A 16,845-nucleotide genomic window follows, 5' to 3' on the forward strand; every position below is an offset into this window, starting at 1 on the left:
GACCATTGATCGTGGCTGGGGGGTGAAGTTGCCAGACAAGTTGGTTCTCCAAATGTGCTGATGATATAAGCTATTTATAGGCAATCGCCCGTCGAATAGGCCAAAACCCGTTTGGAAGCCAAATAACAGTTACACTATACCCACTTATGCATTCATTTCGATTGGGAAGCAACTACGCCACAGAACCGAAACCACAATGGCAACATCGGTAACATCGAATACAGGTTGAATCATAAGGCGCTCAATCAGTGAATGTCGCAGTAAAGACGGGTGATAAACGGATTTGGCTCCAGGCTAGGCTGTATTTGCGTACTCACTACGGGCTAAGATCTCTAAATAGATCAGCCATACTAAAGAACTCATTTTTTTAAACATTTATACCACATATTACTGGGAAAACAGGTCTATTTTTTAAACTCCATGCTCTAAAACACATTATGTAACTGATAATTTCTATGGTAAGGCTTAGTTTTAAGAATATATACAGTTTATCTATGTGTTATAATGAGTGTGCCCAACTTTTATTCTGATTCATGAAAGCGAATTCCATTTAATTTTATTTTTCATCCACATACTTCAAATACTTCGCCGAGTTCAACGACTCTTTCGTGGCTTTTTAACTGGTTTCTGGGAAGAGGGTTCTCCCCAGCCAGGTCCCACTGTAGCCACTGTGACAGGCCATTAATCAACAGTTAGTTTTGGTGGCATGCACACACGTTCACCGCATCGAAACAAGCCAGGCGATTAATATTATTAACCAACGCGGCAGCGTCATACACATAATTACACTTCTCGCCGATCTTGCCCCAGTTTCTCCCTTGCCTCTCCTATGACGTCAGACCCGTTGACATCACTCAAGTGCCCCAAATACCCTGTACGCCTGGGAAGAGTAATCTGCCACAGCAGATTAAATGGTAATGGATCTCGGGAATCTGTAGCAGGCACCAACAAACAAACCGTCTGTTCGCTGGACCGCTTTGATCTGGCATGCTGCCACGGGACGGGCAGCTAAACTGCTCAATTCGGGGGCAAAATAGATCCAATCATTCGCCATTCCCCGGTCCAAGTGGTTTTTTTTGTCGGGGTGTGGGAACCAAACGGAAAAATCGCCACTGATCTCTGCGCTGGGGAACACGCAGGGTGCGTCAAAACGAACGGAATATAAACACAAAATAATAACATAATCAAATCAAACAAGCCAAATCGAACACACACTCTTTATCAGCCATCGAGGGACGTTGCGTGCCGTAAGTGTATTGAGTGAATACTATATAGAAAACATATATTCATGTTTTTTCAGCCAACGCCCGGTCCCCGAGACACCCAACTCAGCTCGAGAAAAATAAAAACAACTTGTTGTCATGACGTCACTTTTTCTGGTGTGCTGGGAAAAACCGGTTAGTGTTTTAATTCCAAACACTCAGGCCAACACAAATGCTGACTGGCTTCTGGCCCGGCCAAGATGCGCTCCCAAAAACCAAAAGTGTTGGGGAGCTACGAGGCTATCATCTACGAAGAGCCCAAGAAAACGGAGTTCACATGGTTAAATGTCAACTGGAATGGGTTAGAAAAGGTGTTTAGGTGTGGTTTTCCTATAGAACATCAGGGTTCTAGTCTCTTTTTTGGGTTCTATAATATAATATGAGTTATGTGTTATATCTAGGTGTACATACTAAGCTCCACATTCCAAAAAAGCAAGCATGCAAGCCAATACAGTAGAGTTTGAAGCCAACAATAATTAAAAAAATTAGTTTATTTTATTTAAACTTATAAGCCAGGCGAGAACCAGAATTCCAAGACGAGCAACTCTACCATATAGACCCGCCAACTGTACAAGGCAGACATAGCGCTTATGTTATTGATACTAACAAAGAAGGTAATACTCAACGCAAACCTTTCTGCTGATAACTGAAGAATTCCGTCGAATCGAATTTTTCGCTTGATCTATAAAGCGTCATGGGTGGATAGTCTTTGGAATGGATTGGATGAACACAAAAAAGAGGGTGAGTGTGGTGCAGGTTTTTGAGGGAGGAGAGCGCGTGACGTGGCGGAATGCAAAGAAAATAATCGAAATCAGTAAGGAACATATAGTAATAATTATGGAAACAGAGGTGCTCTTGCCGAAAGCACAGTTAGAGATAGTTTAATCACAAAAATAGTCGAAAACTTGCTGGGAGTGGAAACACCTAAATTGAATTCAAAAGTCTTGCCAAAGTTTTTCGTGTATACTTCTGTTGTTCGCCCAGAAAGGTAGTAGTATACAGCGTACAAAACTTGGATAAGGCTCGTTTTGTTGGCGATGTTTGCTCACTTGGCGGTTATTATCTTATCGCGGAAATGCGAGCATAGATTGAAGATATTGCACAGCGATACGGGGAATGGGAAGTGGTGGGGAAGCGGTTAGGAAGGCGTTGGGAAGGGGTTGGGAAGGGCAAGGGACGGGGTTGTTGTGGAAACTATGTCAGGTGCTGATAAAGCCGCATAACTTGGCCAAATTTAGAGCAGACAGCGCCAAATGTGGAGCAACCTTTAGCCACTGGGTTAAACCACGGGGGCACTGGGGAATTTATATGGCTGGCCCCGGCTGACTCATCGGAAACTCACCTGGGGTGATTGGCTGGTACTCCTGCTGGGGCAGCAGGTAGCAGGACAGCACCTGCTCCCCTGTTTCCGCATCCACGTCCGGCTGGAAGGTGAGCAGCGGCTGCGACTGATTCTCCGACAGCCAGACGGCCTTCAGCTGCAGGTTGACCAGGGAGTAGGGCAGGTACAGCAGCTGATTCCCGCTCACGTCGAGCACATGGAGCACCGTGCAGTTGCCCAGCTCCGGCGGCAGCTTCTTCAGCTTGTTGTCCCGCAGACTGAGCACGCCCAGGTTGGCGCACTGGCCAATCTCCAGCGGCAGGTACTCCAGCGCATTGCGGTCCACGTTCAGGTTGCTCAGCTTGGTCATCTGGCCAATGGAGGCGGGCAGCTCGGAGAGGAAGTTCTCGGTCAGTATCAGTTCCTGCATGTTCTCGCAGCTGCAAAAAAGGCAAACAAGTTAGATGATGTTTAATATTTTATTATTATAGAAAAATACACTTTTTTGTTAAGAATTTTTTGTATTTTGGCACTTTTTTTTAACTTGTTTTAATTATTAACAAATATTTCTGTTAGGTTTTGGCAAATATTGTGGTATAACCCAGATAAGATAAGATTGTAGTATGTATGAACACGAAAAAGTAAGTGGTTAATTGATTACAAAAACGAATGAGATGGTTTTGCGTTTAAAAAGATTATAATGAAATGAATTATCAGTTACCAATAATGGTAAGCAATTCATACATGAAATATTAAGATAGGAAAAATAAGTTTATTGTAGAGTAAAGATGTCAAATTGAGTTATTTAGTAAATCCAAATATATATTAAAAATGTTTAAATAGTACAGAAAATACAGGGAATACTTACTTTCCGAGCGTGTCGTTGAGCCGCTGTAATCGATTCTGGTCCAGCTTCAGGATGGTCAGCCTGCTCAGCTTGGCAATGCCGTCGGGCAGAGCCTCGAGCAGATTCTGGGCGAGATCCAGGTCGGTCAGGCTGACCAGGCCGCTGATCTCGTTGGGCAGCTCCTCCAGCCGGTTCTCGGACACGTCGAGGTAGGTCAGCTTGGTCAGCAGTCCCAGCTCCGGCGGCAGGCGCTGCAGCTGGTTGTGGTCCAGCCAGAGCTCGTGCAGGCCGGGCAGATAGCCCAGGTAGGGCGGCAGGTCCTCGATCTCGTTGTCGCCCAGGTCCAGACGCTTCAGCTTCGTCAGCTGGCTTATTGTCTCGGGCAGGTACTTGAGCAGGTTCTCGCGCAGCTCCAGCGACTCCAGCTGGGTGAGGCTGCCAAAGTCCGCTGGCAATGTGGTGAGCGACATGTCGTTGAGGCCCAGGACGGTCAGGTTCTTCAGCTGGGAGAAGCCCGAGGGCAGCTTGGGTATCGGATTCGAGCTGAAGTCGGCCACCTGCAGGCTCTGCAGATGCTTGATATCGTCGGGAATGTCGGGTATATCTGGAAGTGGACGTGGAAAGAGCGAAAACATATTGTTTACTGATTGCTGTGTTATGGCTTTTCAATGAGCCCAGCTCGTTGGCTGGGTTATCGGGTTACACATTTCTATCTGCTCGGCTGATTGACTTGCTCACGCATGAATTGCTCCAAAGGGCCGCGTTAATATATTAATAAATCCGCTATAAATATTCCATGAGACCCAGCGAGCCAGAGATTTCCGCATATGGCCTTGTCATTGTCTATCAATTGGTTATTTAAGTTTTAAAGACCATGTTTTTGGGGAGTAAACCTCGGTAAAACTATCAACTTTGGCTGGTCTTCCAGCCAAGGCTTTTTTATTATTACTTGTTTTGTATGCCCGGTCTGATAGAGCGAGACGAAGCGTAAAATGACAAACGAAACTTGTTGATCGAATAAATTTCGAGCTGCCAAAGCGGAAATGCGCACGCAAAGGACCCGGGAAAATGGGGAAAACAGAGTGTTTGTGTATGTGCGCTGTTTGCCAGCACGCCCACAGAAGCTTTTCCACGAGAGCCTCGTACAAAAAACCACAAAACTGGCAGCGAAAGCAAAACGACAGGTGGCAGTTGGAGTGGGTGGGGAAATGGCCTCAAGCCTTTTCCGCACACACTGTTTAAATTGACCCAGTTACATGAGGGGGGTGGCTTAAACACTTGCCCACTCAGCCGCCCCTCGGAAAAACATCGAAACACCGTCATCGGTCAACGCGGGGTGACTTGCCCCATGTGTCCACACTCAATCCAACTAATACGACACGTGGGACCGGAGCGAACCCGCCGCATGACGGGGCAGCTGGGGCAGCAGGAGGCCAGGAAACCAGGGGGCGTGTGTCCTGCAGGCAAGACATGCTCGAGTTGTGTGGCAAAACAATGGCCGAGGCTGTGGCCTCCTGGCAATCGCCGGATGTGGCCAGTCATAGACCCCCGCTTGGCGCTGGGAATGTCACCAGTTGTGGCAGCTTGCCGATAAGCTATTTATTTGCAACTGCATTGCCACAGTGCCACATCGGCAGCCACACTGCCGCAGAAAGAGCTGCCGATGCTGCTGCAGCAGCCTTTAATTAAAAATTATATAAAATATAAACCGACATTTATTTTCATGTTTCTGCAGCCTGACATTGCGGTGCATTGTGTGCCGAGCAGACCTTGTTCATGGCCTTGAGCGTGCTGGCCAATTATAGATACTACAGTTGAGACTGAACCACTTGCAACACCAGATGGGTCTGAGCGAAATGTGGTGATCTAGGTATTTTTAAGTTTCTTAAAGAGAGTACTTAAGTTTTAGCATGTGTACAGTAAGTTAAAAACATTAATTACCCTAGCAAATTAATTTAAAACATAAAAAGTTTCACAATAAGAAGCATTGATTAGATTCTTAGATTCCAGTAAAATAAATAATAAAATAAAGAAAAAAATAAGTAAAAAAGGGGGAAAAATAAAAACAAGTTATAAATAACAAATAAAAACAGACAAAATTAATAAATAACAAAAAAAAATTAAAAAATTAAAAAAATACAAACGAAATAAAGACAAAAAAATTAAAATTTAAACCAAACCTCTGCTTTTAATATAGCTCTTCTCCTGATATAACATTTTAATTATCATATACTGATAACCCAATAGCCAATATTAAACCTAATTCTGATTTAGTGAAGCTCGCCTGTCTAAGCCACATTGCATCACGATCCTTGGCCAGCTGCTCGTGCTCTTTGAACTTTAGAGGGCCTAAAAGCTTTTGCAGCAGAGCGCAAAAGCAGCCGCAGCCGCACACATCCGTCAATCCGTCAGGCAAAACACTCAAAATTGGATCCCGCCAGTTGCAGACAAATGGACGCAGCAAGGCGCTTTTCCTTTCCTTTCCTTTTGCCACCCAGAAAACCCAGCACCCAGCACCCAGAACTCAGAGGCCAGGGAAAATCCATCCACACTGGGCCAATTGGAAACATATGGCAGCCACACACAAAAAGCGGCACAAGATGCTCAGCTGTGCGGCACAGTTGGCGGTCATTAGATGAACGGCGGTGACAAACAATTCGTTGACCTTTAACACACACTCGCACTTGCCCCTCTATGGGCAAAAACTGGGGCAGCTGGGCCTGCAACATTTGGAAACCCATTTGGAGACGGGAAATTAGAGGAAATGCTGGGCGTGCCGTGCACAGTTAGAGAGGAAAGAATAAAAGCGCCCGGAATTGTAATCAATTTGTGCAATTATGCAATAAAGGCGCGGCGCCCTTCAAAGAAGCGGAGGAAAATGCCCCAGAAATTTATTTAATTTGTTTATCATATTTTAGCCTTAACCAAAAATAGCTCCACAAGCGGGAACAATGCGGTAGCGATGCTTTTTCACCGCTTTATAGCGCTTATAAATCTCACCAACCAGACAAGATCAATGAAGAAGAACTGTGCCAAAAAATAAAAGCCAAGAACTCGGACCATCGAAAATAAAACAAGCCAAGCGAAACGTCAGCAAACAACGACGACATCGTTGGAGGGGGGGAAAAGCGAGGGGCGTCCGGGGGAAAATCACATATGAAAATTCTTTTCAATGTCATTGAACGAAGAGAATTTTAAGAGCACGCTGCTCTGACGCCTGTGTTAAATGCGAAATGATTTGTCAGTATATCAGTACATCAAGGCGACCCAGACGGAAAAGTGGGTGGTGCAGGTCGCACAGGCATATGCGATCGAGGTCACATCACACTGCATCTTCCTCAATGCGAACTGCACTTAATGAAGACGATGTCGAGGATGCATATTTCACAAGCTCCAAGTGGAGAGTGGAACAAAGAGGAGAAGTGGGGGGGAAAAACCCATCCAGGGCCTTTCAATTCGCCTTGCATCATCATTGGGAAAAAGCGGAATCCCCATTCAATGGCTCGATGGTTACGTTTTAATCCCCAGAACTCGGCAGCCGTTACGAGTTGCCATGGCACGTTGCCATTTCGCTTATTGCACCCGCATCCGAAATGATGAAAAGGCTTCAGGACCGCTGCTGGGGCAAGTCCTTGTTGTCATCATCACCGCCGTCCTGCCATCCCGACATCCTGCCATCCTGACGTCCCTGCAATTTTACGGCTGCCATTGTTGGGAGCAAATCCCTAAGCGTCAACAGGGAAAATGGCTTTCCGCCACCACATTTTGCTCGTTCAACCTGAGCGTTTTCTTTAGTGGCAGCAACAAGGTTGGAGCTATGGCTTATGCCCCTGTGCTGCCCTCTCAGGCATTTTATAGTCCCAATTGGCTAGTTTAAGGCGTGTGTTTTAAAACATTAGGCCCTAAAACCAATAAAAAATGGGGGCTACAGCAGTTAAGAAACCAGGTTTCCATTTCTAAAAAGATTAAATGTTTATAAGCACTAGGGTTTTAATCAACTGACTTTGAATGTAGCTACAGATTTAATTAAAGTAATAAAAATAAATAAATAAATAAAAAACAAAATAACAGGGAAGAAAGAGCTTCTTTCAAATGAACAAGAAAATTACTATACAACAAATAAATATACATTTCATATTATATTATAATGTATCTTTTTGAGTAATGTTAGATTGAAAGTGAAAGAAAATTCTCCTAAACACAAAAACAGGCAGAAAAGAGCTAAAAGAACTCTCCGAAATACATAAAGCGGGAAAATAACAATATTACCACTCAAAATATTTCAAATAACATCTATAGTAACTTCTAAAATACCATCCCTACTTTTCCCCCATTTTCAAGGCTATTCCAAGCTAAACTTGGGATAATCCCATTTTGCAGCACTGACGGCGCCCCGGGAGGCTTGCCACATCGGCTGCAGGAGCTGCAGCGCGCTAAGCTCGGCTGAGATGGGATGAAAGGAAGGGTAAGGGGCGCTGCTGCTGGCCAGATTGTGATAAGTAAATGGCTCTTAATTGTGGCGAACGAAAGATGCGACTATAATGATGATGATGACAGCGGTGACTAGGGCGCAACAGGTGCTTTTAGGCTGCATTAAAACCGAATTAACGAGCGCATATGAAGTGTATTTGACTAAGGCTTTTAATTCACTTTCAATTAGCAGGCAAACAAAGAGCCCCGGGCGCCTTTGCAGTGGGTGGCTCGTTGGCTGGGTGGATTTAATGACTGTTTCACGCTCGTTGGGCAGGCAACAAGTTTAGGAAAAGCCTCGACAAGACCAACGCAGATGCGCCAGGCCCGAAAAGCATTCACTTGCCAGCAGTGAACACATCTGCAATTGACATTTTGAGCCTCCGCCAAAGAGGGTTTGCCTCTGCCCAAAACAAGTAATCAATTTTCCGGGTCTTCGCATTTAATCAAAATAGAGCCCACCTGCGTCACTCTGCAATTTTCATTTCAATTAACTAATTGATAGTTTAATCCCCTGCAACAAGTGCATGATAATCTCCTTTGTTAATATTCACATGCTTGCCCGATTAATCTGCAAATATAATGCATTAAAATCTCATTGGTTAAGCCTTATTGGTTTTGGCCTTCATTAATGCATTCTGGCCAAGTTACCCATTAACTAATTGCCCGATTAATCCGAGCACTAAAAGCTGTATGGGTTTGGCAAACATCGAAATGCATTTCTGAAAAGTCGAAACAGTTTCCACACGCGCTGCCCCATTTGTTTGCCACATTTCTGTTTGTTGTTCTATTCTTTTGGCCAACTCAATTCCGCTGGCCGATCGCTGTTGCCAAGTAGAGGGGATTCACTTTTGATTTGTTGTTTGTACAAGCTCGTCGGATTTGCTGCCTGCTGGTCGAGTAGTTTTTAATTGCTCATCCCCCGAGTGACGTCGATGGGCTCCAGAGATCGACGAGATCGGAATATATATATAGAAATCGGCCTGGGAATGAGATGTGTGTACGGAGGAGAAGTCCGACAGCACGGAATTAAATTACCCAATGTGAGAATAAATGATTTTTCAATTTGCGCTGATCTTTCGACGCTGACATTTTGATTTAGTTTTTGTTTAATGCTATTAATTATACAATTCCCTCTGGTCCGACTGTCCGTCAGTCTTCAATTTGTTTGTTTGTCTAGAGTACACTGAAATCTTCCCATCACTTGGCAGCTCTGCTCGGTGTTCTTTGCTTTGACTTTGGGCCAACAATTGCCGTTTGGAGAACTTCCTACAAAGTCATGGACGCTAATGGCCCGCTGGTCCAAGACCACGACAAAGCTCTGATTTTAGCCTTTGTTCTCGCTGCCCCCATTCCTCATTCTTCGGCCAACACTTCTCGGTATTACTAATTCTTGCGTCCTGCAGTGAGAAAAAAGTAACTAAGAAAGTAGGCCTTGGTTCTAGGTTCTTAAAAAAAACTAAATATGCTCTAAATTCCTAATTTATAACTACAATTAGTATTATTTTATTAGTATATTTTTCCAACAGCTTGAAATATTTCCTTTTTTTACACATTGAAAAACTAATTTAAATAGCTTTTATACTTCACAAGACATAAATCCTTAACATAAAATATGTTTTTTGAAAAGAGTAAGATTTAGAGAAGGGTAATTTTCTCATCTTAAAGGTACTACTGGAATTTCCTTATTACTTCGAGAACACAAAAATGATCTGATTAAATAACATTCTTTTTTTTATTTCTTTTAATATTGGAACGTCATTTTTCCGAGTGCACCAAGTTCTTTTGATGCCTTGTCGAGGGTCGTCTCCGGCTTATTTTTCTCCTACTTGCACCCATGCCCGCACTGTGTGCGAAAGTGACTGCGCTTGGGACCTGGGGACCCAAGCTCCGACGTTCTCCAAGAACAACAAAATGAGCACGCCACTCGAACGGAGGCGCCGCGATTTGTTTTTTATTTTGTATCTTTTTTGGTTTCTTTTTTATTTGCGCGCACTTTAACTTTGACCCAGTTGACGCCTCAGTTGCAACATGCAGCGGAGAAAACAACATCAGCGGGAAAGATGACATACATTTTGTCACAGAAAAGGGAAAGAAAGGGGAAACAAGTGTCATACGGGGCCTAAGGGCATGGCTTTCAAACAGCACTTAATTGAGTTCGAGTTGGAGGCCCTCGGCACTCGGACTTTTCTCCAATAGTTTTCAATCAGCTTTGGGCGAAATGTAGTACTTTGAGATGCCAAAGTTGACAACAGAAGCTGATTAAAAGCGGGCATGGGTTTGCCTTTCCACTCTAATAACTAAGTAGAAAACAAATATTGGAGTGAAATTGCAGCTGGATAAATCTGGAAAGTGCACAACTAATATTCAAGCATTGTCTCTCCCTCCATTTTTCCGATTGTACAATCTTTACGCCTCGTCACACTGAAATCCAATCAGGTTGGCATTCCATTCCCAAAACTAGAGCCCAGCGACAAATTCTCACAATTCCATTGTTTATTTTTGCTGCTAACCAAAAAAATAACGCAATCGCACAAATAAACTCGGCTTGGCAACGGCAGCGTCTTTGCAAAAACATAAATTTGTGTTATTTAATAAACAAAACACGGCACGAAAGCAGCCTCTACAAGCGGCAAAACTGCAGTGCAGGCGAAATGCGAAAATATATGGCAGATATATATAGTGGGGAAATAGAAAACGCAATAGACAAATAAACAAACAATTAGCAGTTTGTGAAAAGTAAAAAAAGTGTTTCAGCCAGCAGCGACGTCGACCGAGCCCTTTTGGCTTACGTTTTGCAAGCGGGTCAACTTGTCATAATGATTTACGTGCTAAACTAGCGACGACTAACAATGCCACCTGTACTTGAAGGCACAGCAGGGGCCAAGTTTATAGCATTACGTCTTTAACTTGAAGGCAATCGATTAAAGTGATTAGGGTAATCTCCAATTGCTAATACGTGCCAGGTAAATCACATTTTTGGCCTTATTAAGTAGATAAACTTGAAAGGACATGGCTAATCTATTGTTTTCGATTTTAGTTATCGATAAATTTGTATGAACTAACAAAACAAATTTATGTCCAAATATTATATGTTTTTGGTAGGAAATATGTAAAATATATAAACACAGAAAAAAAAGGAATAAAAATATTTATGATAAGGTTCCAACCTTATCAGAAAATATGAAATAACAAATGTATCGATATTATCGATAACTATAATATATCGTTATTCCTTGGATTTCTAAGATCTGCAAGACAGAATAGAATTAATAGAACCTTATACCATGTGTCTGAAATGTAACATTGTTGTTAATGAAGTGAGATACAGATCAACCCGCTTTATTGCCTTCTCGCCTGCTGCTATTGCCTTGACCTCCGCTGTGCCCACATATAAACGCACCCACAGCGCAAACACTTCGTACACCCACAGCCATCCGCTAGAGCCAGGGGAATTTGTGTTTTTATTAGAATTGTTATTATAGCCGCCGCTCGCAGTGCATACAAAGTGCAGGAAAACAGGCGCGGGTGGCGAGAGGGCACCGAGCATCGTGTCGCGTACAAAATTCAATTGTCAAGTGCAGTCGGTCGAGAGTGTTGTTGCAGCCGTTGTAGTTTTTGTTGCACTTGCAAAACTTGCGGCATGAACGTCCATTGTTGTGGCAAGGCGAACTGCAGGCGAATACCAAATTGAGCTGGCTAATTTGAGCCAGCATAAAAGTGTCGAAAAATAAGTAAATAAAAAACTGCAACTCCCACACACACCTGAGAATTACAATTTTCCTGCGGTCGGCAATAAGAAAATGTGTTTGGGAAATTACATAGAAAGGTTTGCGAACTTTTACAGCACCTGTGCTTTATACATATGTACAATATGGTTTTGCGCCCAGCGGGCTCAATAAAGTGTGCACTTGAGCACTGCAGGAATTGAATGTGAAAGGCTTTCCCCGGAGGAGAGAAGCTAGTGCCACCCACACATAAAGCACACAGGCTCTTTGGCAAATAGAAAGCACATCAGGCACTCTTAGGAGATCTTTTAATATTTCGCTGATCGACTTATCGCTCTTTAACGACCATTAATCACCGATTCCTGCCAGGCGGATAATCTCGGCCGGGGCTAACGTGGGCGGCCTTTCACCCAGAGAGCCAGGAAAATCCAGCTCAGATTTCAACAGCAAATGGCAGACTGAAAACCGAGCACCACCTCGGACCCATTCACTTGGCCACGAGCTGTAGGTTCCCTGGTCATTTGTGGGTCATGTGTATGAGCGGCAAACTGCCGGCACTAAACTGCATAATCAGCCAAACAACAAGCCGTATAGTACGAGTAGTAAACCAAACACGACCTGCCAAAGTCATATTGAAATCAGCGAAAATTCAGGTAATGAGTGCAGTCAACCTGGTTGAAATGAACAGAAGGCAAATGCATAACCCATACAGAGGTTTATGCAACTGCAAACACACTGGGTAATCACAATAACTTGAAATTTAAATAGATGTTGAGACACCTTTTGCTAGTGCTTGCGAATTGGTATAAAGTACATGATTTGGAGGAACCTTAGCCAGGCTTTCTTCTGTGAAAAATATCTAAATGATTTTTGAAAACAATTTATTACCATTGAATGTATTTTCTTTAATTAAAAAAAAAGGAAGGATTTAAGGTTGTATTTTTATTCCTTAACATTTTATCTAAAATTTGAGAACCTAAGGTTTATAGGCGTACAACTCAATTCATTTTATTTTATAAATTTAACCATGATTAGGCACCTACATATGTTACTATAAAATAAATATATTTGGGCCTTAGTTAATCATTTCAAAATATTTTTCAAAGGTTCAATATTTTTTCGAAAGTATATTAAATATAAAACATCATTTTCAATCCATTTTCCCCAGTGTATTAATGCGATAGCCTCGCAGAGTTGCTGATTTTCGTTTTGCGACCAAGTGAAACCGAAACCTTTGGTCGGAAATGGGAAGCGCCATCACATCGACGTCATTGTCGATAATATAATTTCAGGGGCTGTGAATGAATGAGCGAATCGGTATTCGAAAGCAGGCGAGTTGTATAGTTGCCATGGAGATTGTCAAGTACAGGGGTTCGGGTTTTAAAGCCTCAACTTCCCCTGCAGTTGATTTACTTATCCAAGTTATTTTCTGTATATGCATATATTTTGTTTCCATTATTATGATATGTGCGAGCGGCTTGGCCTGAGAGCTGCACTTGACTCCAATTACGGGTTTCTGTTTACGGATTTATGCTCGCTTGAGCGGAAAATGCATATATGCGGGGGCCTTTGGTATGCCGCTGATTGAGTCGGTGGTTGTGCGTATCTACACGGGCCGTACAGAAGTTTCGCTGGGGAAAAGTTATTAAAACCCAGCTGCATCTTCTTTGTTTGAGGAGCAACTTGTAGGGAACATGAAAAGAGCAGCGGCAATACGGATGTTGCATGCGCCAGCAGAGATAAGACAATGCAATTGTTTGCACTTAAATTGAGTTTAAAGTCGTTGAAAGTCCGTAATACAGAGCAATTTAACAAGATAAAAGAGCAGGAAGAGCGCTTTTAATGGAAAACCAGAACAATGCTGTCGAGGGAAGTGATTGGATGACTAGGGAAGGTATTGGATGAGCAAAGTTTGGGAATACTTTTAGACTTAGTGAGCAGTCATTAAATATGATTTAATAGGTTTTTAAATCTAGTTAATTTTAAATGTTTTGTTTGTTTTATCTGCTTTTCCAGTGATTTTATAATATTTTATTCAGAAGAATTAGTGGAATTTGTATTAACCAGGGGATTATAGTTTAAAATGCGCTTTAATATTATATTACATTTGAAATTGTGCGCAACAAATGCAATTAGCAACCACGTAGGTTGACAGCTCTGCATTTTCGCTAATTAGGTTGATATTCCTGCCCACAACGTGGGAGAAAGCTGAATGCATCATTTGATATACTGATTCAGTTGCAGGCTCATCAATTGCCACCGCAGATGTGGTATTTATCCGCACAAAACCAGGCCAATCAATGCCACAGATGCAATTATCATATTGTGTTGCATTTCGTGTGGCACTCGATGGATTTATGTATATCGCAGCCCCCCTCATGCCGTCATTCAATCATGCAATCACTGTCCATCTTAATGTTTAACCGAAAAAAAGCGAGAGCCATAGTCCATCAATGTCACTTAGAGCATCATGGGCACTTGTTGCATGTTTATGGGTATTATTATATTTATTCTCAAAAGACTTACCATTGCGTGAAACATCTAGCTCGACGAGATTTTCAAAGTTTTGTATATCCGGCGGCAGGCGGCCAATTTCATTGTCACTCAGTCCCAGCTTTCTCAGGCGATGCAATCTGAAGAAATTCTGCAAGCACGAAAGAGGGAAAACACAAGATTTAGACCTCAGCACGACTGCTCGGAAGACAAAGCCAGGGATTGCAGCTCAGTTGGTTCGTTTTCGTGGTCATAAATCCTCGAGGGGTTGTCATTTGTTAGTGCCGTGACCCGTCCAAACAGTCACTTTACCATTAGAATCCTCGCCAGCCGCAGCTTTCCCTGCCAGCCAGACAGATCGACATGTCGCCAACAATTCATTTATGAAAATCACGACTTCGATTCCGAATTTCGAAGTAAATTATGTTGGCACTCCACTCCGGACTTTCCAAAGTGAAGGGAATACCGAATGCCAAACAGACCCGTACCCTGACCTTCCTGCAATGTGGAGTAGTACCTACTCATCTCTCTTTTTTTGGGGTGGTGGGGGAAAGAAAGTTGCGCCCCCCACTGACTTTGCTGAGTCATAGACCTCAAGGTTAACAGCCGCTGCTTTTGTTGCTCTGCCAGCGCGATTTTTATCGGCCATTGTTGTTTGGAACACGGGGTTCTTAACTCGGGGCGAACCCAAAAGAACCCAAAAGAGCAGTCGCCACCAGAGCCGCAGAATAATGAAAATAATTCGTAGTTGTGGCCGTAAAGTTTATTAAATTCTTTCTATTTTTTCGGCATTTTTTTGTTATTTTCTTTGTTTGCCCCACATGACAATAGAAGTGGCCAAGTGCCTGGGAGTTGTTGACCCAGTTTTTTGGGGCACTGAACAAGCGAATTCCGCACCTCGGCCAAGACACACTGGCTTGTGGGCATTTATGGTCATACAAATCGAAAGGAATTTTTTTTTGGGAACGGCAGACCATAAATACCATTTGATATCCAGCGGAATGATTTACACAAACATGATATTTTAATATTCATAAATAATATATGTGGAAAAAGAAATAAATATGGCAATAACCTTTAAAAAAAAAACAATCAACAATCCCCTTGAATAACACTATTAAAATTTCATACTATTCAATTTTTATTGAAAGGTAAATAAGCTTTATTAAAAGCACATTGATAAGGTTGTGTGGTGATTTAATAGGGCTCGCTTTTATCACAGTCTATTTATAAAGACCCTACATTTTCACAGTTATAGAAGAAGAATTATAATTATACTTAAAGTATGCACCTCTAGCTTGAAGGAAACCTCAATGTCAGAAAAACCACTGGCCAGTGCAACAAAGACCCAGAACAAGGGGCTTTTATTTGAAAGACAAAGCGGCTTAGGCTCCATCAGTGTCAGCTGCATTGCTTTTGGCCACCTACAATGGCCAGATTCCGTTTGCTATTTATGCGGGGAAAAAGCGAAAAGCGAAAAGCCTTTCAACAAATCATGCGTCAAAAAGTTGCAACTGTCAGCGACAAAAAAAATGTAGGAAAAATTCAGGAAGACAGGCAGCGGGCAGGCAGGCTGAAACGTAACTTGCATATGAAAATGGCCCACAAAAAGGGGCAACAGAATGGAATGGCCGAGAGACAAAAACGAGGACAAGGCATGACGACAATAAAAATGAATGCGAATTGTAAACTTTTCGCCAAGTGCCGGCCCCTCCCCCTGCCGCCTGTTCATTTGCCACCCAGCCGAGCAACAAAAGCCCACGCTGCAACTCGGGCTTGTTGTATGTATCTTGGCCATAAATTACCGGCCGGTCGGTCTGCCGGCCGGCATATATAGCCATGAGTACGAGTGCGGAGTGCAGAGTACCGACTACCAACTACCAGTTTGCCTGCTAGATATATAGGTATGCGGCAGAGCCACTCACTCGGAAGCACACTTTTACTATTGTATCTAGTCGGAGCAGGCGCTCAGCAAGTGGCAGTGGCTGCTGCTCGCTTCGGGCCAGGCCAACAACAGTTCGAGGTTGCATCACAGACAACGCAGACAAGTTGCTGGCTGTTTGAGCTGCATCCACATCATGTGCATAATTCGATTTCTGGCCCGGCCATCGGCCAACGGCCAACGGGCACTTTATCTCCGCGCACAGAGACCATGGTATAGAAAACAATTCAATTTGGCATTGTTAAAAGCCTGGCCGGCAAAACCAATTTGCGCGCTGCCTAAAAGCCATCCTAATAGAACTGGATTCCATTTTCCGGATTCCAGCGTCCAGTATCCACAGCGAATCCAGTGCAACTGCACTGAACCATGACCTCTGAGCACGTCGTTCCGACGGGGCTTTATGGAAATGTGCGCTTCGCTGCCCGCCAGCAATTTTTTAATGTGCCCCAGTGTATCTGCAAGTGTAATCTGAAAAGCCAAATGTATCTGGCCCACTCACACACAGTTCTCGAAGCCAGGGGGATGTACGCACGTACAGACATATGGCCAGCTAGCCATATAAAACATATAGTCGCAGTTGGCGAGTGGTGTGTGCATGTTGCAAATGACTAGGCGCCCAGAAAACGCAGCGCAATCGCCGCGAAAACGGGTTCTAGATACATTTTTCGGCACGGATATGTATCTCAACGGACGCATCTACAGCCGCCGAAACCAGCTGAGCTAGAACAGCCAACAACACAGAAAAGCGGAGAACAGACAGTGCAGACAGGCGGACAGCGGCA

General features: G+C 43.4%; 1 protein-coding gene across 18 annotated transcripts in view; it reads right to left on the reverse strand.

Annotated features, from left to right (window-relative positions):
- LOC108025175 (protein lap4) overlaps nucleotides 1–16,845 on the reverse strand; it is a 64,969-nt gene that overhangs the window by 38,665 nt on the left and 9,459 nt on the right. For 16 of the 18 annotated variants that reach the window (XR_007764661.1, XR_007764662.1, XM_050889035.1 and 13 more), the window contains exons 3-6: nucleotides 14,155–14,272; nucleotides 3,452–4,034; nucleotides 2,605–3,023; nucleotides 1,895–1,969 (exon numbers count right to left, since the gene is read on the reverse strand). Coding sequence is in view for 16 of the 18 variants with exons in the window: in XM_050889035.1 (XP_050744992.1) it covers nucleotides 1,895–1,969; nucleotides 2,605–3,023; nucleotides 3,452–4,034; nucleotides 14,155–14,272 (1,195 nt within the window). In the remaining 2 variants the exon portion in view is untranslated. The remainder of the gene's footprint in view (nucleotides 1–1,894; nucleotides 1,970–2,604; nucleotides 3,024–3,451; nucleotides 4,035–14,154; nucleotides 14,273–16,845) is intronic. The other 2 variants (XM_050889039.1, XM_050889036.1) reach the window with 1 other exon arrangement.

Source organism: Drosophila biarmipes, chromosome 3R, assembly GCF_025231255.1.
Source record: "Drosophila biarmipes strain raj3 chromosome 3R, RU_DBia_V1.1, whole genome shotgun sequence".
NCBI lineage: Eukaryota > Metazoa > Arthropoda > Insecta > Diptera > Drosophilidae > Drosophila > Drosophila biarmipes.